Consider the following 24,674-nt stretch of genomic DNA (forward strand, 5'->3'; position numbering starts at 1 on the left):
GGCTTCCTCTCCCTCCGGCCAGCTGGCCTCTCTGGTCTCTGACTTTCCCCTGGCAGTACTGCCACTCTCTTCTCCACTTCCCAGCTCTTTTGAAATAAGAAATGGGGTCCTCTTCCAGATGAATCCCAGCTTCCCCTCTTCTTTCAGGCCACGCTGCCTCCTTTTTTAATTTTTCTGAATTCCCTCTGTGCTGAGACACACACACAAAACAGCCTCAGTAAATCAAGACAGCGTCTGCGTGCTCAGTTGCTCAGTTGTGTCCGCCTCTGTGCGACCCCGTGGACTGTAGCCTACCAGGCTCCTGTGGCCGTGGGATTCTCCAGGCAAGGACACTGGAGTGGGTTTCCATTTCCTCCTCCAGGGGATCTTCCTGACCCAGGAATCAAACCCGGGCCTCCCACATTGCAGGTAGATTCTTTACCATGTGAGCCTCTATGAGCACTTTGCATCTTTGCATATGATTAGCCAAAAATGTTCACTGCATGCAATTCTGTGCATCTTGGATGAATAGAGCTAGTTCTGCCTTGCTAGCCAGACCTTAGTGGGCGGCAGGGCCGTGGAGGACTAACTGTGATCGTGACAAAAGTCAGAGCTGAATAGATGGTACATCCACGTGGAGGCGCCTGCTGTGGGGACCGGGGTGCCGAGGTAGAAGAGGTGGGAGGGCTGCGAGCAGGAGATGGTGTCTGTAGTGGCGCACGTCCTCTCCGGGCAGCGTCTGGGACCTCAGTGTTCCCCGGGGGGCAGGATGCCGCGCGGAGGCGCCTTGCGGCCGAGGGCGCTGACCTTCTCCCTCTGCTCTGCCCTCAGGAATGAGACCGTGCTGCACCAGTTCTGCTGCCCAGCCGCTGACGCCGAGCAGAAGCCCGCCTGCTCCGACCTGGGCCCCCACAGGTGGGAAGAGCTGCTGCGCGTCCTCCCCTCCCCCCTCAGCGTCCTCCACCCCGAGCAGAGCACACACCAGGGCCCCACTCTGCTTCCTCCTCCCTAGTCTCGCGTCTTGTTTATTTGTTTTTACCTCCTTCCTCATGTTTCCATCTCTCCTTCCTTCTTCCAGACCCCAGATGAGCCATTGCTGACGTTTAGATCATTATAACACTACTGTTCAAATCCCAGATCTGTACTCGCCCCTACTAAACAGCCTATGAAAGGCTTACCTGTTTAAACATCAGAGGAAATAAACTTGATTCTGTCTACATGTCTTAGTGGTGGGCTGTCCGGCACCCAAAGGTGCCCAACCAATAAGAGGACCCATACTGACTTTCTTACTCAAGACTTGCATTTTTCTTGATAATTTTTCTCCTTCCACGAAGGAGCCAAGATAGCTTTGATTTTTAGGCTTGTCCACCTCCGCTGGGTTGGCCGACCACCTGGGAAGGGGGGAGGCACTGAGCGGTCAGGGTCCTGTCCAGGCTCTCCTCCTCGCCTGTCCTGGGTCCTTCAGGACTCGCCCTCTCTCCCCCCATCCTGCCCTGCTCTCCAGCATCCTCCCCTCACTGTCCTCCCTGCAGCCCTCCGTCTCTCCTCCTCCCCCCATCAATACTCTCTCCCTCCGTCTCCACCTGGAGCCGCCCCCTCTGTGCTGCTCACACTTTGTCCTCTTCTCTTTCCCCCAAGATTTCTGTCTCAGTTCAGGACCTTTCTCTTTCCTTTGCTCATCCTTTACTTTCCTGGGGGTCAGGACACTCAGACTCTGGCGTGGAGTTGACCCCATCTGCTGTCTCCTCTTGTTGGAGTGGACTTGGGCAAGTTCCTTAACTCCTCTGCGCCCCAGTTGCCCCATCTGTATGAAGAAGGGCTGTTCTACGTAGAGAACAGCATGATGTACCATCTCTCTGAGCCTCTGGGCTGCTCACAGCCCAGATGGGCTTTAGGTCTGTGTGGGAGGGCAGCAGAAGGTTCTGGGCTGTGAGCACCCAGGCCTAGACCCGCACTAAGGGCCACTTCCTAGTTTAAGCCTCAGTGACCCCATGATCCTTCCCCCTTTATTCCTAGGAAAATAATGGGAAGCCATCAGAGGTGGTAGCTGGTGAGCTTGGCGATGGAAAACCTTCCCTGGAAGGTGTTATTGCTTGTTTTCCCTTTGAAGGAGTTGGGGAGGGGTTGGGAAAGTCAGGACTCTGGAGAGGGTGCAGGAATGGAAGTGGCGGGGGGTTGGGTTGGGTTAAATCAGGGGCCCACCTTGGGGTGCTCACCTCCAGGGCTGTAGGAGGCATGGTTCTTCCCGGAGGTGACCGCACTGGGGATGAAAGCAAGGGGAGGACGAGGTGCTGTGCTGATGCCCAGAGGACTGGGGGCCGGGCTCTGCGCCCAGGACTGCAGGAGAGGGCGGCCCCCTGGATCCCCAGGGGCTCCCTGTCCAGGGGGGCGTGTGAGCCCACATTGGAAATGACCCTCCTGGAAACTGGAAGGAAGATGAGAAACGAGAGAATGAGACAGTGGGAGAGGACAGGAAAGAGGGCAGAGACTGCTCAGACACACGGCCGAGCGGTCCTCCTTGGCGGGGAGGAGAGAGGAGCTGTCTGGTCTGCCCGCCCTGCCTGTCGGTCCCTCTCAGTCCAGTCCACATCTCTTATTGCCCCTCGAGCCCTGGCGCCAGTGAGAGTAGATGACCCGGAGCCCCCATGACGCTGGCGCCTGGGAGGTGCCCAAGGAGAGAAGTCATTTCTTGGGTCTTCCATGCCCCTTCCCTCAGCCCTGACTCCTGGTGGGAGGGGGTGGGAGACTGGGTCGGGGTCGGGGGGGGCGGGAGGGGGCAGGGGGACAGGCTTCTTTTCCAAGATGGTAGGAAATCTCTTGTCTCAGAATCCCTAGGAGGGAGGTGGGAGGTTCTCTAAGTCCCCCAGGGCCTGTGAGCTCTGCCCGCTGCTGCCTCCCCGCCTGCCACTCTGCGCAGGGCCCGGGGAGGGGCCCCCGGATGTTCAGTAGTTGTGTGTCAGTCTGTCTGTCTGTTCTTGGCTTCCTGGGGAAGTCCAGCCCAGATAAGTTTCCTCCCATCAGACACCCAACATGCCTGTTCCCAGCTCTGCCCGGGACCTTCCCGACCCTTCCCTTCCCTTTAGCCTCCAGAGCGGGTAACCGACCACCACCCCTGAGCTTCCCTAAGGAGGTGCTGAGGTCAGAGACAGGGCTGAGGCGAGGATACAGGTCACAAGGCCCCTAGAGCCACCCTCAGGAGACCCCAGTTTGGGCTCCAAGACAGGCCAGGCTGCCCCCACCGCTCAGCCTGGGTTTTCACCGGCTCAGCAAGGTTCCAGTACTTTGGCTGCCTAATGTGAAGAGCCGACTCATTGGAAAAGAGCCTGATGCTGGGATAGACTGAGGGAAAAGAAGAAGAGGGAGACAGAGGATGAGATGCTTGCAAGGTATCACCAACTTAACAGACACGAACTTGAGCAAACTCAGGGGGGTAGTGGAGGACAGGGAAGCCTGCTGTGTTGCAGTCCATGGGGTTGCTAAGAACTGGGCTTGACTGAGCAACTGGACTTCGACAGAACAACAGCAAGGCTTCGGCCGGTGGGCCTCCTCTGGGGTCTCCAGGGAGAAGCTGGATGGGCCTTACAGGAGGTCCAGTGAAGACTTCACACCATCAGTCACAGCTCAGGGTCAGGGTCTCTGATATGTGAGTGGAGGGCTGGCCATGAGGCCCCTTACTTCCCTCCTCCAAATATGGCCCAAGCCAGCAGTGATCCGGGTCAGCAGAGTGAGGTGCTGTTCCCCCGACCACCAACCATCCCCCCACCAACCATCCCTACCCTAGACTGAGCAGGAGTCCTTTTCTGGAGCTGATGGGTGCATCCTGGGGACGAGGGTGGTGGTAGGGCAGACAATGGCCCATAGCCCCTTTGATCAGATGTACAGAAAAGAGCTGCTGGAGCCTGAGGTAAACCCTCGGTCCAGGGGAGACCCTTGCTCCCTCCCAAAGCCCCAGTCCTGGGGGTGCAGGGGTGCGAGCTCAGCCTTGTCCAGCTACCCCGGGGGCAGCTTTGGGGTTGGAGTCAGGGAACCTCTCTCTTGGAAACCAGAGCCTGCCCGAGAGTGATGCTCCCAGAAGTGGGAAGATTGGGAGGCCGTGGGTGGGGTGCCCTGGGGTGGTTACGGAGGCCACAAGGCCTCTGAGGCTGGACCACCCATCCCCATGCCTAGGTTCATGTAGCCTCGAGCATGCATCCCACGCTTCCCAGGTGGGAAGCAGGGCGACCAGCCTCCAGGGCAGCGAGTGGCGTGCGAGCTGGGCTCTGCCCCTCTTCCTCATGTCCCCCCACTGCCAGTAATGACAGGGCTTTATTCTGGGCGACTGAACTGGACAGTAATTGCGAGCCCTGCCCTTCTTCCCACAGGCTCCCCTCCCTTTGGGGTGCTCAGTAACCTGGGGAACAAGCAGCCTCCGCCATCTAGAGAGAGAAATAGCAGCCCATTTGTCTCTGTGGGTGGCAGGGAGTGCCCCACCCCCAGAGGAGGAAGACTGACTTCCGTTAGAGTGATGACAGGAGGTGGGGGGCGCTCAGGAGGGGGTCCCTGGGCAGGAAGCAGAACCACCCCCAGCCCTGGGGGAGGTGCCAGGGCACTCTGGGCTTCGGTTCTCCAGCCAGGATGGAAGAGGCACTTAGTGTTACCTAATGCGCCAGGCCCCGGCACTAAGCAGCCCTGGTATTTTGTCTCCGTTCCCTATGGCCACCTGCAGATGACAGCTTGGGGTGGAGAGAAGTTCCAGGTCTCAGCAGAGGGACCCCTGCCCACCAGTTCTGAGGCTGGAAGGTCAGCCCAGGCTGAGCTCCCGCAGGCGGCCACGTTGCTCAGAACTGCCACCGGGGTTTTCTTCAGGAGTATGGGAGGGATCCTTCCAGCCACTGCATTCGACCCTGAATAACATCTATTTTCTCTGATTATAAGTTATAGTTGCTAGTTGTTGGAAATGTGGAAAAAACAGAAATATAAAGAAGAAAATAAAAATGGAACCTGGTCGTATAGAATTAACTGCTGTTAATGTATTAGCGTGCAACCTGCCAGGGTTTATTTTTCTAGGCTGGAATTTATATCTCCCCCCACGAAAGAAAAAACGATTCTGTAGTCTACCTTTTCTGCTCAGGGCACCATGGCCACAAGAGAGCCTGCCCTCCCCCAGCCAGTCCCTCCCTGTACCCCTCACTCCCATCACCTGCCAATCAGCCAGGCTGGGGGCCCTGCTGGGGACCCCTGAGGAGGAGACACCGGCCAGCAGTGGTGTTGCAGGGGGAGCCCCATGTCAGCATCCGCCACAGTGGCCAGAGGCCTGATCAGTGGACCAGCCAGAGTTTACTCAGCGATTACGGAGTGATTGAATTCTCAGTCGATACAGTTTAGGCTTCAAACAAGTGGGCTCAGTGGCCTCGAGTCCTATGCCTGCTCCACCCATCACACATCAGGCGCCCAGGCTGCCAGGAACACTGCCCTCAACCCCTCCGCATTCTGGGACTTCAGAATTGCTTGCTCTTCCCCAAAGAAGCAGAGAAAGGCCTCAGCTTCTGTCACTGCACGGGTGGGGGTGGGGCAGGGGTAGGGGTGGAAGGATGCACGCCCAGCCCACCTAGCTCCCAAGCTCCAGGGTCTCCACATCTTTAGGCCAGGGTGGCAGTGGGCAGCGGCAAGGCCAAGGGGAGATTGTCTGATGTCCTCAGAGTCCAGAGATTCGATTCCAGAGGCCTTTGCAGGGGTTGGGGGTCCGGGACCCTGAGCCAGGGCTGTGAAGACTGCCCCCTGCAATGCGCTATCCTGGAGCGGAGCCTGGGTGGGAGTCCTGGGGGTCGAAGACCACTGTCTGCTGTGGGTGCAGCAAACTGCACATGGTGCAGAGCAGCGGGCGTGGGGAGGGGCTGCTCATCCTTATGTGAGCTCCTGTCTTCTGAGGGTTCCCAGCTTGTCACAAGAGAGCCCATCTTGGCTGACTTCATCCCTAAGGGTGGCCTCAATGGAGAGGGCAGAGAATTTGGTCCCAGAGCCAGAGACGGTGGAGTTCCACCCCCAGACCCCCTGTCATTTTACCCCTCTGTGTGCTCCGTGCCCCTGAGTCTTCCCTGCCGGAATCCGGGGGCACAAGAGACGGAACAGATGCCGTCTGGGGGGGAGTGGTTCGCTGGGTGGGGGCAGTGCCCCTAACTCCAGTGGGCATCAGGAAAGTTCTGTCCTATGCTGGTGTCTGCCTTCTGCACGGACTTGTGTCTGGAGCAATCTCCCGTGTGCTTCCCGCTCAGGCCTGGCTGTCCTCTAAGATGGTCTCTCCTGTGACCTGGGTAGTCACGACGGATGCTCAGCCCCGGGGCTGCTTCCCTGGGAGCCAGGCCAGGCTGGGCCACCTCCAGACAGGCTGCTGGGTGTTGGAGCTGGTCAGAGAGCCCCTGCTCCCTCTGTGACTCTGTTTTGTGTTCCCCACTCACGAGAGGGAAGGAGAATGCTAGCTGTCCTGTGCTGAGAGCCTGCTGTGTGCAATAGATACAGGTATGATTTAATTCTCATGGAAAGCTTATAAAATATTGTTGTTCCATGTTACTTATACACGAGGCTCAGAGATGATGAGTGACTGGTCCCTGGACCGGTCGATGGCACAGTTGGGATTCGAACCACGTCTGTTGTGGCTTCTACCACTGGCGTCAGAAGACAAAGGAAGGAAGGGATTCGTTGGTGCAGGAAGTGAAGTGTGGTCCCCTGAAACTTTGTCCACCTGAGCGCCTGGCCTATGGTCCAGGGAGTGAGAAGGTAGGGCCCTTCCCGGCCTCCTGCTTCCCCTGACCCTTGAGCAGAAAGTTCGTGCAACCAGGCTGAAGAGGGAAACATCCAAGGGATACTTTTAGAGGATAAAAGCTCTAAGCTTTATTATCTTTGTTCTTTTTTTTTAATTTATTTTTTTAATTTTATATTTTTACTTTACAATACTGTATTGGTTTTGCCATACATTGACATGAATCCACCACAGGTGTACATGAGTTCCCAACCCTGAACCCCTCTCCCACCACCCTCCCCATATCATCTCTCTGGGTCATCCCAGTGCACCAGCCCCAAGCATCCTGTATCCTGTATCAAACCTAGACTAGCGATTCGTTTCTTACATGATAGTATACATGTTTCAATGCCATTCTCCCAAATCATGATTTAAGCTTTATTATTTAAAGAAATGAACATGGGAGTTCCCTGGTGGTTAGGGTTCTGAACTTTCACACCATGGCCCAGGGTTTAATCCCTGGTCAAGGAACTGAGATCCCACAAGCCATATGGCATGGCCGGAAAAAAAAAAAAAGAAAAGAAATAAACATAACTAAGATAATACTTTCAGAACAACAGAATGAAAGCTACCACGAGGACCAGCTTTTATTCATGCAGAGCTTTGTCCAGTTTTAGAGGAAGAAACAAATTGTTGCTCCATTTGCTGAAAACTTCTTTTTTGAATATTATAGAGGTTCTCTTTTCACTTCCAGGAAGGGAAGGCCTAGAGATTTCTCTAACTTCATCACTTCCCATGCTATTGTTTTCTCCTCTGAAAGGTCATCTTTACCTATTCATATATCTTTTAACCCATAACGTGACCATGGAAATGACTTATCATTCCAGTAAGTGTTTCTGATAGATAACAAAAAGGGTTTCAAATCCATTTCATCGGACTCCAAACAAGGAAACGATCTTAATCTATGTAGTGAGAGGAATTGCATCTGATCAGGCGTTCTTAAAGAATTTACTGCCTTTGAGAGGCCGTAAGACAGATTTTTAGAGATTACATTTGCGGTGATTAAGAAGCAAAGCAAGGGACTTCCCTGGTGGTCCAGCTGCTAAGACTCTGTGCTCCCAAAGCAGGGGGCCCAAGTTCCATCCCTGGTCAGGGGACTAGATCCCACATGCCACAACTAAGACCCAGCACAGCCAAATAAGTAAATGTATATATATATTTTAAAAAACAAGGAAGCCAGCTGTCTGTGAAGGACGATGTTTTTTGGTCTGGAACTGAGAGAAGGAGGGGAAGACAGAGAAAGGGGTCTGTGGATGTCAAGGTGGTGGACACACAGGGTGTAGGCTTCTACTGTCTGCAGACGGGAGATGGAGGAGACCAAAGTGCCTTGTCCTCTGGACTCAAGCTGCCTGATGGTGCTGGTGCTGACCTCCCCCAGAATAAGACAAGCCACTCCCTTCTCCAGGCCTCAATGTCCTCAGCTATCACACACAGGGGTGGGAGATGGCAGTATGAACACTCTAGTCCCCAAGGCTCCTCCCCTAGAGAGATTCTACCTGAAGGTAAGGCGCTGCCTTGGCTGGAGGAGGCGTCCATATGGAGGGACCAGGAGCATTTACAAAGCAGAACAGATCAGGGTGGTATGACCCAAACAGGAGACCCCGGGTCAGGGTTGGGAGGTGGAGGGAGCACTTACATCAGAGGAGCCTCAGCAGGCTGACGGTGGGATTTCTCTCTCCATCTCACTTATTGAAAGTGTTAGTCACTCAGCTGTGTCCCACTCTTTGCAACGCCATGGACTTCAGCCCACCAGGCTACTGGAGTGGGTGAAGTGAAGTGAAGTCACTCAGTCGTGTCCGACTCTTTGAGACCCCATGGACTGTAGCCTACCAGTCTCCTCCATCCATGGGATTTTCCGGGCAAGAGTTCTGGAGTGGATTGCCATTTCCTTCTCCAGGGGATCTTCCTGATCCAGGAATCGAACCCGGGTCTCCCGCACTGCAGGCAGACGCTTTACCGTCTGAGCCACCAGGGAAGCTGGGTAGCCATTCCCTTCTCCAGATGGTCTTCCCAGTGCAGGGATCGAACCTGGGTGGCCCACACTACAGGTAGACTCTTTACCGTCTGAGTCACCAGGGAAGCCTCATCTCATTTATTGTGAAAATACAAAGGGAGGTTTTAAAGGAGACCTACTGAGAGCACACACAGTTCAGTTCAGTTCAGTTCAGTCGCTCAGTCGTGTCCGACTCTGCGACCCCATGAATCGCAGCATGCCAGGCCTCCCTGTCCATCACCAACTCGGTGATGCCATCCAGCCATCTTATCCTCTGTCGTCCCCTTTTCCTTCTGCCCCCAATTCCTCCCAGCATCAGAGTTTTTCCAATGAGTGAACTCTTCGCATGAGGTGGCCAAAGTATTGGAGTGTCAGCTTTAGCATCAGTCCTTCCAACGAACACCCAGGACTGATCTCCTTTAGGATGGACTGGTTGGATCTCCTTGCAGTCCAAGGGACTCTCAAGAATCTTCTCCAACACCACAGTTCAAAAGCATCAATTCTTCAGTGCTCAGCTTTCTTCACAGTCTGACTCTCACATCCATACGTGACCACTGGAAAAACCGTAGCCTTGACTAGATGGACCTTTGTTGGCAAAGCAATATCTCTGCTTTTCAATATACTATCTAGGTTGGTCATAACTTTCCTTCCAAGGAATAAACGTCTTTTAATTTCATGGCTGCAGTCACCATCTGCAGTGATTTTGGAGCCCCCCAAAATAAAATCTGACACTGTTTCCCCAGCTATTTCCCATGAAGTGATGGGACCAAATGCCATGATCTTCGTTTTGTGAATGTTGAGCTTTAAGCCAACTTTTTCACTCTCCTCTTTCACTTTCATCAAGAGGCTTTTTAGTTCTTCACTTTCTGCCATAAGGGTGGTGTCATCTGCATATCTGAGGTTATTGATATTTCTCCCGGCAATCTTGATTCCAGCTTGTGCTTCTTCCAGCCCAGCGTTTCTCATGATGTACTCTGCATAGAAGTTAAATAAACAGGGTGACAATATACAGCCTTGCTGTACTCCTTTTCCTATTTGGAACCAGTCTGTTGTTCCATGTCCAGTTCTAACTGTGGCTTCCTGACCTGCATATAGGTTTCTCAAGAGGCAGGTCAGGTGGTCTGGTATTCCCATCTCTTTCAGAATTTTCCACAGTTTATTGTGATCCACACAGTCAAAGGCTTTGGCATAGAGAGCACACACAGAGCTGAGCCACAAGGGAAGTCCCTTAGGGTGGTTGGGAGGATTCAATGACGTCATGTGTGCAAAGGTATCTGGTTTATAGTAGGCACTCAATAAATGCTAGCTTTTTTTTTTTAGCATGAGGTATGTGCCATAGAGGGCTTCCTTAGTGGCTCAGATGATAAAGAATCCACCTGCAATGCAAGAGACTCTGGTTTGATTCCTGGATTGGGAAGATACCCTGGAGAAGGGAACGGCTACCCACTCCAGTATTCTGGCCTGGAGAATTCCATAGACAGAGGACTCTGGTGAGCTGTAGTCCATCCATGGTGTCACAAAGAGTCAGACACAACTGAGCAACTAACACACACACACACACACGTGCCATGGCCCAGAGCTGTCTTTCTTTAAAAAAAATTTTTTTTTTAAATTTAAAATTTTATTTGGCCATGCCACAAAGCACGTGGTATCTTAGTTCCCCAAGCAGGGAACAAACCTGTGTCCCCTGTACTGGGAGCTCAGAGTCATATTCATTGGGAATTCCTGATGCTAGCTGTTATAAAACTGGATTTTTTAAGAGCAGAAAGGGAGAAATCAGCTGAGATCTAGGAGATCCAGGAGAAGGCTCAGGCATGACTGGGAAGTACTTAGAATGGGCCAACGCTTTCAGCAGATGAGGTCCCTGCAGCAGAGACTCTAGTACAGCAAGAGGAAGGAGGCACACAACTCTGGGTCTTGCTCTCGGTTGCTGAGCTGTTCCCTCCAGGGAGAGGGCCCGGCTCCTCCTCTGGACGGCAGGCAACTGGCAGGGAGGAGGGGGCCATGTTCAGATGTTTCTACTCCAGCCTGGCCCTGATACATGGAGACTGGAGAGAGAGAGCAAGGGTGAGGGACTCAGAACTGAGAGACCAGCTGGGGGAAGAGATCAAAGGAGCTAAAAGCCCTGATGAATGCCAATCAAGCAGGACCAGCGGGCCCTGAGAGCAGATTTTCTAGATGTCAGGGCAGGAGAGGAAATGATTTAACCGAGCACCGGGCTGTCACAGTGCAGTGAGGCTGTGATTAAGTGTACAGGCATTTTATCAGGCAAATCGCACCAGCTGACAGTCTGGCCTCCTTCTGTCCTAAGAGGAGGAGACACTTTAGCCCCCGCAAGGACAGGTTTGTGGCCTGGGGCTGACCCCTGCCCTGCTTGGAGTGCGGGGCTGGCTTCCCACAGTGGGAGCTCTGGGGCTTCCTCCCAAAGCTTTTGTGTCCTGCTTCCCTTTTCACCCAAACAGCTTTGGAGATGACCCAGGAAATCCGTGGGCTTCCGTATAGCTCAGATGGTAAAGAACCTGCCTGCAATGCAGGAGACCTGGGTTCCATCCCTGGGTCAGGAAGATCCCCTGGAGAAGGAAATGGCTACCCACTCCAGTGTTCTTGCCTAGAGAATCCCATGGACAGAGGAGCCTGGCGGGCTACAGTCCATGGGGTCACAAAGAGTCGGACACAAATGAGCGACTAAACAGAACTACTCAGTGCAGCCGTCAGGTGACGGTGGGGTATGTCAAGACAGACTGCAGGCCATGTTTCTGGAGCATCATCCTAGGGGCAGGGAACTAGCTTCTGGGAGGGGGTTGGGCAGACACAGGAGAAAGCCCGAGGTGTGTCCTCAGGCTCAGAGAAGGCCAGGCTTGTGACTGTGTGCAGTGTGTCAGGCAGTGAGCTTGGAGGGTGTCCTGAGAGCTTGATTTTGCTACCAGATCCACACCTATTGGGGAGGAAATAAAACACTCAAAAATATTAGGCTTCCAGTGGCAATAAGATCGCATCACTGGTGTGGCCCAGCCTGTGAGTCTGTGTGGAAGATATCCTGAGGAAACTTCTAGATGTAGACCTCCTCCCCAGTGGGCACCAGGTGCTGGCATCTCACCGTGAGGGGCTATGATGCAGAGACAGTTTCCACACTGGACTCAGGGGCCCACCCTGAGTGGCACCCTGGGCTTGGTTCTGTGGAGGACATAGGCCCAGAGGGCTGTGATGCCTTCAACAGGAAACCCCTCCAGACAAACCAGCCCTTCCAGACTCTTCTGGAACAGTTGTGCAGCCAAATCCTGGAGTCTCCACTGAGCAGACAGGAGAGGGAGTAACTTACTCTCTCGGGGTCCGTTGGAGGAAGGGCGGCCTCTGCAAGTGGACAGCAGGGAAGACCCAGCTGCCCTCCTCCAGGGCCTCCTCCTGCAGGCCCCGGCTTCCAGTGTGGATGACGGTGGTCAGGGCAGAGAGGAAGGCAGGGAGGCCTTCACCATGTCCCTGGGGATGGAGGCCAGGGGGGTGTGGACGTGAACAGGAAGGTGCAGGGTGTGGGCCCGGGCCCTGTGGAGGGAAAGGGAGAGGGAGGAAGCTGGCCTCTCCTTCCTTCCTGTTGTCAGAGCCTTTTGCTCAAACTGTCCATCTTATGATGAGCAGTCCAAGGTGCAGGGAAGCCATGTGCCTACGGTTACAGCTAGCGCGGCTGGCAGAGGCAGTCAGACCCTGCCTGGGGCCCAGGGCTCTCCATCACCACGGGCGGCATTTTCCAGCCTGTGCTTGGAATCAGCACAGGGTGAATTTGTTTCAGGACGCTGGCCCTCTATTCACTGCAACCCCTCCCCAGCACCATCTGGGACCCTCCCCCACCAAGGACACTTGACTCCCCTTGCTCAGCCTTTATTCTAACCATCGAAGATCACTTTATCGATTCAGGCAAGAGAGAGAAAGGAGTGTTTTAGTAAAGGCTGAAAAATCTTGAGATGTGAGGCGTTTTGTTAGCTTTTGTCTGGAAAATGCCTGGTTTCTTTGTCCCAGAAGGGCTTTCAGAAAGGCTGGCGGAGCCAGGATAATCTAGTGCAATTGGCCAGGCCCTCTGGGGGAACCTTGCCGCCCAAGGAGTCCTCCAGCCTTCAAAACACTTCTGCCTGGGTCTCAGGAACTGCTGCTCTGGCCACTGCTTGGAGGGGAAAGTGGCCCTCCGTCCCTCCCTCCCCGCCCTGTCCTCAAACCCCCCATCAACATGCCTCAGGCTTCCCCTCATCCCTTTCTCTGCCTTTGTGCCAGGACCACATCCCAAGCCAATCTCTAGCAGACCGGACAAGCATGGGCCTGGTGCTCCCTCCCCTGAAGTCCTCCCTGGCCCCCTCACAGGGCTCTTTTATTAATTGATTAATTAATTTTTGGCTGCTCGGTCTTCGTTGCTTCGCGCGGGCTACCCTCTAGTTGCGGACCTTGGGCTCTCACTGCGGGGGCTTCGCTTGTGGAGCGCAGGCTCTAGGGCTCAGGGGCTTCAGTAGCTGTGATGCATGGGCTTAGCTGCTCCAGGGCACGTGGGATCTTCCTGGAGTAGGGATCAAACCCATGTCCCCTGCATTGGCAGGTGGATTCTTATGCAGCTCCCGGGCCCTGAGCTTCTGGTGGCGGGCAGGGTCTGCCTGGGAGCCCAGGGGGGACACCACCGCCAGGACTAGCTCCTGGCAGGGGCTGCACGGCCGCCCTCTCTACCCCCTCATCCTTCTCAGGGATGCATTTTCCCAGCACACCAATATAGGAGGTCAACCTCATCTTCATCACTCTCCTGGAAAGGAGATATTCATACCCCCATTTTGCAAATCGGAAAACTGAGGTGCAGAATAAATATATCTTGCTTGAAATCAGTGAGTCAGAGAACAGGGGCTCCCTCCACTCAAGCCTTCTGACCCGTGAGCGAGGACCCATCAGTGTTGAGGGAAGAGTGGCCGGCGTCTGAAAGCCCAGTGGCGTGTGAACCCTGACATTTTCTTTCTGTATGACCAGAGCTGAGCTGCCTACAGCTCTTGGCACCAGCCCTCAGTGCTTGGCGCAGTCCTCAGCACATGGATGAAACCCATGACCATCCCCCCCAGAATAGTGCTTTCAGCTTGATCCACGGAGTCTGTAAAGCCTATGAGTATGGAGGTAGGACTCGGCACGTATGAAAGCATGCCCGTTTTCTGGGAAGAGAGCCCAGAGTCTTTATCAAAGGTGTCTGGAGCCCAGAAAAGTTTTACAGGCCTGGGAGCAGGGAGAGCAGGGTAATTGTGGCTGACAAGAAAAAGGAAGGAAAAAGAGAAGCTGGGTGCCCATTGCTGGTTGGGTGCTCATCGTTCATTGGTGTCTCTGGGAAACAGACTCTGAATCTAGTGTGCTGGATGTTGACTAGAGGATGCTTAGGGTCAACACACCTGGGGGGAGGGCCGGAGCATAGCGCGGGGCAGGGAGAGGTTAACCTGTAACAGATGTCCACTAGGAGCCTGGGCTAATCCCATAGCGAGCTCTGCAGGGAGCATGACCTTTCAGATCCAGACTGGATCACATGGCTGAACCTTTATAACCACTGTCGGCCACTGGATGTAGACTGCCCTGGGGAAAACATGACTTTGGGCCCAGGAGCTCACTGCAGCTCAGATAGTCCCAGAAGGAGCTGGGGGAGCTGACAGCTGAAGGCAAGCCTCAATAGCAGCCCCAGGGCTGGACAGGAAATCAGTCCTTGAAGAAGGGTCTGGGGCTGTGTCACCAACCTCACCACAGTATCTCTGCTCTTGGGAAAGGGTGAGAGATTAAACGCTATCCATCCACCCATCCATTTACCTCCATCCATCCATCCATCCACCCATCCACCCCTCCATCCCTCTATCCATTTAACATTTCCTAAACATGTCTTATAAGCCAGCCTAGGTGATAAGCACCTATGATAAGCTGTACATGGCACTGTCTGGTGGAGGAGAGAGACACATCAGTGAATCAGGCACAGAGTGGTCAGTTATGAAATAGAGGCAAGTGCCAAGAACCACTGGAGCACATTGGAGGGCGGACTCTTCCTGGAACAATGAATGAGTTCTGAAAGAGTTGTCAAGGCAGAGAAAAGATAAGGCATTTTAGGCAGGAGGAAATGATGGTACAGGCATGGTGGTCTGAGGGGGTGCAGCAGATTTGAGGAAAGTTTCCAGGTGGCTTAGATGGTAAAGAATCTGCCTGCAATGCAGGAGACTTGGGTTATCCCTGGGTTGGGAAGATCCGCTGGAGAAGGGAATGGCTACCCACTCTAGTATTCTTGCCTGGAGAATCTCATAGACAGAAGAGCCTGGCAGGCTATAGTTCACAGGGTTGCGAAGAGTCAGACTAACACTGAGCGACTAACACTCAGCAGATAGAGTGGCCAGGTCACTCCCGGAGATGAGTCTGGGCAAGGAGATTCGGGTGAAATCACGAACGCCCTTGAACTATATCTGGCAGTACCAGGAAGTCACTGCTGGGTTTTGAGCATCTGCACTTTAGGAAGTCAACTCTGGTAGCTGAGATGATGGACAGCTGGGTGGTTGCTGGAACCTCGAGGAATCCAAGATGTGCCAGGACCAGGCATGCGCAGTGGGCACCTAGAAGCCCTCTAAGCACAAGCCAGTGCCCCACATGAGTGACCTTTCCCTGATGCAATGCAGAGCTTCAACACATAGATCATTCTGGTCCTCTGGGCATGGAGTGTTCCTCCAAGCAGCTGCTTGGTCCCCCAAGTTCTCAAAGACTTTTACATCCCATACTCAAATCTTATGATCTCCTGTGTGGAAAAACCTCCATGGGTGGCCTTGGCCCCTGGATGCATATAGGCCTAATGTCATGCGTCTTGAAAACCTGGGGTGAAGAAGCCTTGGGCATCATCACCAAGGACAGTCCAGAGTCCAGGGTGAGAGCGCATTCTGCCCCCTGGAGGCAGGTTGTGCTAGGGAGGAAAGTGACCCTGGGGCTTTTCCATGTGACCCTGGGGCTTCCCTAGTAGCTCAGTTGGTAAAGAATCCGCCTGCAATGCAGGAGACCCTGGTTTGATTCCTGGGTGGGGAAGATCCCCTGGAGGAGAGCATGGCAACTCACTCCAGTATTCTTGCCTGGAGAAATCCCATGGAGAGAGGAGCCTGGCGGGCTACAGTCCTTGGGGTCGCAAAGAGTCTGACATGACTGAGCGACAGAGCACAGCACAGCACATGTGACCGTTCGGGAAAAATGGGCGTGTTCTATCTCAAGAAAAGTTAGACCTTACAGAGAACTTCCTGGTGATACCAGTGAAAAAACCCAGTACTTAGCGCTCATCCAACTATACAGCTTGATTAGTGGCCACAGGGAAAATGACGAAGCAAAGAATTATGCAGAGGCAGGGAGTCAGGCTCCTGGTTGCTAGGGCGGCCAGTGAACTTTTCTTTATCTGTGTTTGAGGGCGGGGATGGGGTGCAGGGGAGTGCTGGGAGGACTTGAATGAAGACAGACTTTTCACCCTTGGTTATTTTAGCACTAGGAGGCTTCAAAGTTAGGCGGAAGCAAAAGGAAGCAGTCCCTCTGGCACGATTTGGGGCATCTTACGTGGGACAAAGCCTTGGAAGAAATCAATCCCAAGGTTGCCTGGCCCTCCAACCAGAGCCAGCCCACCTCCCTGGGCCCCCACTCCTCATCTGTGAAAAAAGGAGATGAGAAAGATGGGCTAGATAACCTTAGGGTACCTGTCTACTGCAGAGGCTGTGTCAGGGGTCTTGGGTTCTCTTCAATTCATCCTTCAAGTTTTTGCAGAGCCCTCACCAACTGGGGGGAAGGGGATCAAACAGAATACAAGCCTCAGGCTTGTGGGAAATGGGGGGTGGGGTGGAGAGATGGGGAAAGAGAAGCTAACGTTTCTGGAGCACTCAGTCTGTGCCAGGTACTGCACGAACCCCTCAACGTGCTGACTCCTTTCCACCTCCCAGGGACCCTGTAGGGCAGGTACCAGCGCCTCCCATGTACTGATGGGGAAACCAAGGCTCAGAGAAAAAGCAACTTGACCAAAGCCACAAGGGAGGGGGCTGCACTGGAGCCCTCACCGTGAGCTGAGAAGCTCCTCTGTGAGGCAGGTGGTGACCCTCTGGGGTTCTCACAGATGGAGCCTGGAAGCTGGAACCACCAGGAAGGCTTCATGCTGGAGAGGGCTCTCCATGCATGGGGCCTGGGGGAGGGGCAGAACTCGGAGGCTGGCCGGGGAGGGGAGCAGCCTGAGTGTCGTCTCAGACGGTGGCATGTGGGCAGCAGCTATGGCTCCTGTCCATGGTTCCACCGGAGAGAGAGGGGCTGGGGAGGGGCAGCGAATCCATCTAGAAGCATCACTCCTCCCCCAGCCTCATGTCTGCCATCTAAAAGACGGAGCTGGTTCAGCGGGGGTCAGCTTCCTCTCAGCTGCTTCAGCCACTGGCCGGAAAGCAGACCACTGATAACTATGGTAGTTAACACACACTGAGCAGGCAGCAGGAGCCAGACCCTGCCTTAAGAACTCTCTAACTCACTTAAGCCTTCCAACATCCCAGTGAGGTAGGTTCCATTATTATTCCCACTTTATACCTGATGCGAAGAGCAGACTCATTGGAAAAGGCCTCGATGCTGGGAAAGATGGAAGGCAAGAGAAGGGGACGACAGAGGGTGAGATGGTTGGATGGCATCACCGACTCAATGGACTTGTGTTTGAGTAAGCTCCGGGAGACAGTGGAGGACAGGGAAGCCGGGCGGGCTGCAGTCCATGGGGTCACAAAGAGTGGGACATGACTGGGTGACTAAACAACATTTTATAGATGGGGAAACAGGAAGTGAGGTTAAGTAACCCGCTTAGCTGTTAAGTAACAGCTAATAAGAGACAGGACCCAGATCGGAACCGGGTAGCCTACCCTTGGGCTTCCCTGGTGGCTCAGACAGTAAAGAATCTGCCTGCAATGAGGGAGACCTGGGTTCAGTCCCTGGGTTGGGAAGATCCCCTGGAGGAGGGCATGGCAACCCACTCCAGTCTTCTTGCCTGGAGAATCCCCAAGGACAGAGGAGCCTGGCCAGTACCGTCTGTGGGTCACAAACAGTCGGACATGACTGAGCGACTAAGCACAACACAGCACACATATTACGTCTAAGCAAGTTCCCGAGCCCCTCTCTCTGCCCCTCGGGGACCCTTCCCAAGCCCAGGCTCTCCTCCTGGCCTGGAGTTCTTGCACACCCAGAGAGCCCCACCCTAATGAAGACTGCCGGAGGCCCCCACCAGCCCCTCCACAGGCCCACAGCTGCCCGAGGGCCCCAGCCCCCCTCCCCTTACCCACATGCACTCCGCCCCCTCCCCCCAACCGAGCACCGTTGCCTTTCGTTCACAGTGACGGCGCCTGCGCCCAGGCCGGTGGGGGCACGGAGGACTCCGTGGCGGCGGCGGCGGTGGCCGGCAGACCCAGTGCCCATGCCCCGAAGGCTCAAGCCCAGCAGCTGCAGGAGGAGGAGGAGCGGCCGGGGGCGGGGGGCGCCTCCCCGCGGGCCGGCCCCCACCGCGCGGCCTCCCCTGGCCGGCAGCAGCCTGCCCTGGCGACGGCGCTCTGCTCCCGCGCCCCTGCCGCCTCCGATTACGAAATCTCCCTTGACCTAAAGAATAAACAGGTACCCAGGGCCTCCGAGGCGGGGCGGGAAGGGTGGTGAAGGGCCCTGACTTGGGCGCTGTCCAGGGTCCCAGGGATGTCCCTGTCTGGGCCGCCTGTGCTGCAGGCCCACCTCTTGGCCGCTAGTTCTCCCAGCTGAAAGGGGTAACTGCCCCTCCCTACAGCCAGCTCTTCTTGCAACCAGCCTTGCCAGCGGCAGGGGTCACCCGTGCAGTGCCTAGCCCACAGGCAGTGTGTCCAGGGCTCTGCCCCTCTTACCACTGCAGGAAGCCCAGTGGCCCACACACTTCCAGGCAGGTGAAGCCCCCACCCTCAACCCTGCTCCAAAGAGATGCCCAGCCTACCTGCCCACTCAAGGGGCGAGCTCCTTGCTCAGGCACACACAGGCTCAAATGAGGTTTGAAGACAGTGGTGTCCTCCAGGTAGACTAAAGATTCCCGGGATTAGCCCAGATTGGGAGAGTCCAAGTGAAGGACCAGGGAGCCCTGGAACGCTGCAGTTTGTGGGGTCGCAGAGTTGGACAAGACTTAGCGACTGAACAACGAAAGCCTCCCTGTTGGAAAACAAACTTCACTGAGGGGTTCTGGGTCTCCATCTTCCATTCTGTGAGGCAGCAAGAAAAATAGTCAGTCATGGGGTCCCCGTTGACACCCCCCAAATGACAATGGCACAGTTGTTTTGGTGGAAAAGTAAGAGAACTGAAAGGAAATGTGTGTGTGTGTGTGTGTGTGTGTGTGTGTGTGTGTGTGAACATGCTTAGACACAGACTTTATGACAGGATTTTTGAGGAAGAGCGTTGAGCTTGGAGCCACACGTGTGGGATTCACTGTGTGTTCTTGTTCCAATTCCTCTGTGACTTTGGGAGACACCAGTTAAGCACTCTGGGTGTTGGTTTCCTCATCAGCAAAACTGGGAATTATACCTTGAATCGTCACTGACGTCCCTTCTAGCTCTAAAATGTGTAGGTTCTAAAGAACCATTCCTTAACCTGATGGACAGTTTTGGAAGCGAAGCTAGTAGAGAAGTCACTAAGACTGGGTTGAGCCCAGTTGAGCCCAGCCAGACACACTCCTTCCTTTGAGCATGGATGCCAAGCTGTTACCCTGGGTCAGGGACCAGCTGCCCATGATGCACCACAGGGCTTTTAGTAAGGTATTTACAAAATCTCCTGTGATATCTATGTGGATGGGATAGGAAGTGGGTTAGTTGACAATATAGTCAGGTGGGTGTTCTCAAATGGAATTATAAAAAACAATGTTTTTTTTTTTATCAGCACCAATTCCAAGGTGATTGAGTAGGGACTGTCCTTGTTCCTGCCCTATTCAACCATTCTGAAAAGGGACTGATGCAGAGCCTAATGGGGACAGCTCATACCTTGATAACAGAATCCCAGATTTTAAAAAATCTAATTAGGACAGAAATGTGGTTAAACAGAAAATGTAAAGTGAAAGAGGGAAAAATCTCAAGTTCTGTTCTTAGCTTAGAAAATTCCACAGCACTGTTACAAAACGAGCAAGCTTGGTCCTGGGCAAGAGGCCTTAGGGCTTGAGTTGACTTCAAGCTCAAGATAAATCCACAGCCAGTGAAGCCGCTGCCAGAGAAGTGGGCCCAGAGGCCTTCACAGACATGTAGATAAAACCCCCAGTGAGAGGAGCCTGGCGTGCTGCAGTCCATGTGGTCGCTGAGAGTCAGACACGACCGAGCAACTGAACAGCAACAGAAAGGAGGCAGCTGCCTGGAGCTGCACTGGGTACCGGCCAGGCTATCTGGTTCTAGGGGCTTCTTTTAAGAGGTAACAAAGAGAACCCTGAGGTGCTGAGGTTCTTCCAAAAAAGAAAACAAATTGGCTGGGGTCATATGATGGAGAAAGACATGGCAACTCACTCCAGTATTCTTGCCTGGAGAATCCAAAGGACAGAGGACCTGGGGGCTACTGTCCATGGGGCTACAGTTGCAAAGAGTCGGACACGACTGAAGTGACTTAGCATACACCCATCCACAGGGTTACATGGGGAAATTGTAGACATGAAGACTAGCTTTAAACATGGAAGAGCTGAATGTGAATTAGCTGGATCAGATTATTTTCTATCATTCCAGGTAAAAATAGTGGTACTTGTCTGGCAGTCCAGCCTTTAAGTCTCCCTGCTTCCAATGTAGGGGGCATGGGTTTGATCCCAGGGGAACAGTGATCCCACATGCCGGGACCAAAAAATAAAATGTTTTCTAAAAAACAAAATAAAAATAGTGGTACTAGTGCATTAAACTTAAAGGAGAGGAAGGTTTTATTTTCTTTTTTTATTGCCTTTTTTTTTTTTAGCTTAACTAACAATAAGAGCCGCTAAAAATGTAGCAGGTCCTGCTTCGGGGGTAGGGAATGCCCAAGCAGGGGCCGGGAGGCAGCCTGTCTGGAGAGGCACGGTGTGATGGTGTGGTCAGCTGGCCAGATGAGAGTGTCCTCTCCGTTCCCTGAGGACAGAGACCATCTCCTGTTCATCTGTGCACCCATCGCCCAGCATCCAGCAGAGGGTCTTGGACAGAGTAAGAGCTCATCGAGTGAATATATTTTAAATAACTCTGATGAGCAAAGCAATGAGGAAGTGGGATACCCAAAAGAAAAAAACATGGTCCCTCCCTGCTCCCCGAAGAGATTACCATTCAATTGAAGGAGTGGCCTGTTAGTAACACCAAAAGAAACGTGCCTTGGCCTGGGCAGGGAATTAGTTTACTTCTCACTGACTAGGGGCTGTGGAGAGTCGTGTGGGGTTCTAGCAGGCACCGTGGACCTTTTTCACGTGGGTGTAGTTCTAGTAGATGGGCTTGCATGTCAGGAGGGCAGAGGTGGGGCAGGAAAGATGAGGGCTGGTAGGGGTGCAGCCGGGTCCTCCTGTCCTGGGGAATGGCCCCCCTCCTCTGGCCCAGGGAACCCTCCAGGCCAAGCACAGGCTAGGGGTGGGAGCGTCAGTCGCTCAGCTGCGTCTGGCTATTTGCAACCCCATGGACTGTAGCCTGCCAGGCTCCTCTGTCCATGGGATTCTCCAGGCAAGAATACTGGCAAAAAGTGACCGAGGAGTTGGGGCAGAGAGACTGAAAACATGGCATATGTTTACAAAAGATGGAATTCCACAGCTCTCTCTTGTGCAGATGAACTGTGTGACCTTAGACAAGTTCCTTCCCTTCCCCGGGCCTTGGTTGCCGCCTATAGCCCTTTGCCTCAGTTGCTAGCATTTCTATGCCCTGCCCCCCACTCCTGCACTGGTCCACCCGCACTCCTTCTCTTGCTTCAGGACTTCCCTGTGCCTTCCTTCTCCACCGCAGCTCTCCCAAGACTATGGTGGAGGCCCCTTCTCAGTGTCCCCAAGGCACTCTGGTGCTCCCTGACATGGCCCTCCAGCCCTGGATCACCAGTCCTGTTTGCTTGGCTTCTCCTTGAAGGCAGGGCCAAGATGTCCATCACGATATCCCTGATGCCCACACAGCACCTGGCGTGAGAAGATGCTCAAAAGGTGAAGAGAGGGAGGTCACAGCTCAGTGACCTGAAGGGGATGGAGAGGGGCATGAAGCCTGGGTCAGGGCCTGACTCCATCTCAGGTTTTTTTGAGATCTGGGATTTAGTATTCTGCTCCTGTGGTCCTCACGAGTCACTCACATCCTGTAGTTTTGGGGCTGGAAGGGATCCTGGACAGTGCTATTCTCCTAGTTCACCAACCTGCCTGGCCTGCTCCATCAGCCAGTCCAGAATTCCAGGCGAGAGGGCCTGGCTGGGGCACTGCTGCTGACAAGGGGCACTGTAGTGTCCCCCAGGCCTGTGGGTATGGGGAAGGGGAACACACATGGGGCGGGGGCTGGAGTGGTGCAGACTTTGGCTCCAAGCCCAGATCTAGGAGACAGCCTGCACTGCATTCCCCTGGTTGAGTTTAGTTCAGGGTGCCAACGCTGTTGAAGCCCCAGTCACAGGTCAGGATGGCGGTGGCCACAGAGAATGATGTCCTGCCTATGGGGGCGGGTAGCAGGGATGAGGCTGGGATGAGGGGAAGCCAGCTACATGACATGATGGGAACAAAAGGTGATGATTTTAGGACTGAATTCAGAGGCCATCAGGAGCAGTGGCTCCGGGCCAGGCTCTGGGCTGAGGCCACCAGTGGAGGGGACAGTGAGGACACATCAGGGCCTCCAGGAGTTTCTGCTCTAGGAGGGGTCTGGGGGAGGGAGGGAGGAGCCTGAGTTAGACGGGCACCACCAAGATTAGCGGGGAAACTGAGTGTCAGAGAAGCAGGAGGCAGCCTTCTCCAGGGACTCAGGGCGGGGAGACCCGTTCTGGTTGGGGGACTGGGAGGCTTCCTGGGGGAGGGACACTGAAAGAAAGGGAGACGGTTTTGCCTGGAGGAGAGGGTGAGGTGGGAGCTGAGGGTGGAGAGGGGGTGACAGTGTGGGAAGGGGTGTGGGGGGTTGGGGGTTGAGGGAGCTGTGGAGGTGGGAAGGCTGAGCAAGTGCTGGGGCAGGAAAGCCCAGTATGTGGGGGTGCGGGCAGGGGCAGGAGGTGGGGCTGGCATGTGAGCAGTGGACCTGCTGTAGTAGGAGGGGCCGGGGTGGGCAGGGCCAGGCTGCTGAGCCCCAGACCTGCTAGGACAGGGTGTTTATATTTATTTAGGGCAAGGATCGCCAGCGACTGAAAGACCCGTGTTTACCCTGCTCTCTGGGTACACTGCTCAGGGGGATGTAACGCAAGGTGGGTGGTGCTGGAGGAGGAAGCAGGGAAGCAACCGGGCGCCGCCAGAGTGTCCAAGGGGGGCGTCCGGGGCGCCCCACGTGGTGACAGTCTGGTGGAAAGTTCAGAGTGATGGCAGAAGGTATGGAGGGGCTGCGCTATAGGACTTTGCGCTTGACAGACGCACAGGATAAGGCAAAGGAGGACCCAGGGGCAAATGCCAGGCCCCCAGACTGGACAGCCTTGGAGCTGGGGTGCTGTGACGTGACTAAGGGTGTCACTGAGAGCCGGTTCCTTTCGGGGAAAGGGAGCAACGGACGGTTGGAAATGTAGGTCTTGAGTTGAGTCTAGGCATGGAGATTTTGAAAGTCACAGAATCAACACTTCACCATCAGATTGCCACCACTTATTGAGCTTTGACCTACTGTGTGTCAGGTACCATATGAAATAAGAATTCTCACCACAGAATGAAATCACAGAGTCAGCAGGATTATCTCCATTTAACAGACAAGAAAACAGATTCAGAGATGTTAAGAAACGTGTCCAAGGTCAGCCAGCAGGGAAGAGGTGGGTCTGGGCTGGGTGTTTCCCCATGGGCTTGCTGTTCACCTATCACAGTGCAGTGAAGTTACGATGGAAGAAGACAAGGTTCTCAAACAAGAGGCGAGAGGATATTAGCCCCAGAGACATCTATATAGAGATGCCATGGGGGCTCTGCCCAAGACAGTTCCCTCTTCATTAGCTGTTAATTATCAGCTACCAGGGCTGCTCTAAAGACTTCCCACATGGAAGTCAGGAAGATGTCCAGCATAGGAAAATCATGAAGATGTGCCTGGAGAATGGAAGAGGGCACGCATATGACTCATCACTAGCATGGTTAGGGACCCTGTGGTCAGAATACAGGATCTGGGAGCTATAGGGAGACAGGAAAATCAAGATAGACTGGGTCAGGAAGGCTGAGGACAGAGTTTCACGGGATAAAGTATCAAAGCTGCAGAAAAATTGGGGAGCAAGGGAGTTGAGGATGGGATTTAGTGATTAAAGTTCACTTTGAGGTGATCCTTTGGAGAGTCAGAAGTCTGGTGGGAGCAAGAGGCGGTTGCAGGGAGCCGGGGCACACGGGGCTGGCTAGTGGTTTGGCATTCGCTTGCATGTTGAGGCACAGGAGGTAGGGGAGTCTGCCTGTAGGTTTGTAGAAAATAGAGAGTGGGCTAGTGCCCCAGAACGAGGGAGTCAAGCAGGGTCATGATCCAGTCTGGGTGACTTAGGAGGGTCTGTAGGCTGGTGGAAAGGGCCCAAAGCTAGGCTGGAGGCTGGAAATGCAAGTAGAAGGGACTAGCGGATGAAGAAAGCTTACAAAGAAGGCATGAGATGGTGAGATCATCAGACTGAGGAACGCTATGGTGGGATTAGGAAGCAGGTCGAAGGGTTCCATGTACTGGGGGATGGAATTTGGCCTTTCTGTCTGTACCCTACCTCTCTGTGATCCTGGGGGAAGTTGGAGGGCTAATGGTCTTGCCTTGAGCTGTCGATCCCAGCCACCAGTCCTGATTGTTAGTTCAGGGATGTCACTCTGTAAGTGGAGTGTATGGCGCG

The 24,674-nt window shown here is 54.1% G+C and overlaps 1 protein-coding gene across 1 annotated transcript in view; it reads left to right on the top strand.

Annotated features, from left to right (window-relative positions):
* Positions 1-24,674, top strand: part of IQSEC3 (IQ motif and Sec7 domain ArfGEF 3) — an 86,930-nt gene that overhangs the window by 29,940 nt on the left and 32,316 nt on the right. The window contains exons 2-3 of the mRNA XM_068971147.1: positions 811-894; positions 18,101-18,374. Coding sequence (XP_068827248.1) covers positions 811-894; positions 18,101-18,374 — 358 coding nt within the window. The remainder of the gene's footprint in view (positions 1-810; positions 895-18,100; positions 18,375-24,674) is intronic.

Source organism: Capricornis sumatraensis, chromosome 4 (assembly GCF_032405125.1).
Source record: "Capricornis sumatraensis isolate serow.1 chromosome 4, serow.2, whole genome shotgun sequence".
Taxonomy (NCBI): Eukaryota; Metazoa; Chordata; class Mammalia; order Artiodactyla; family Bovidae; genus Capricornis; species Capricornis sumatraensis.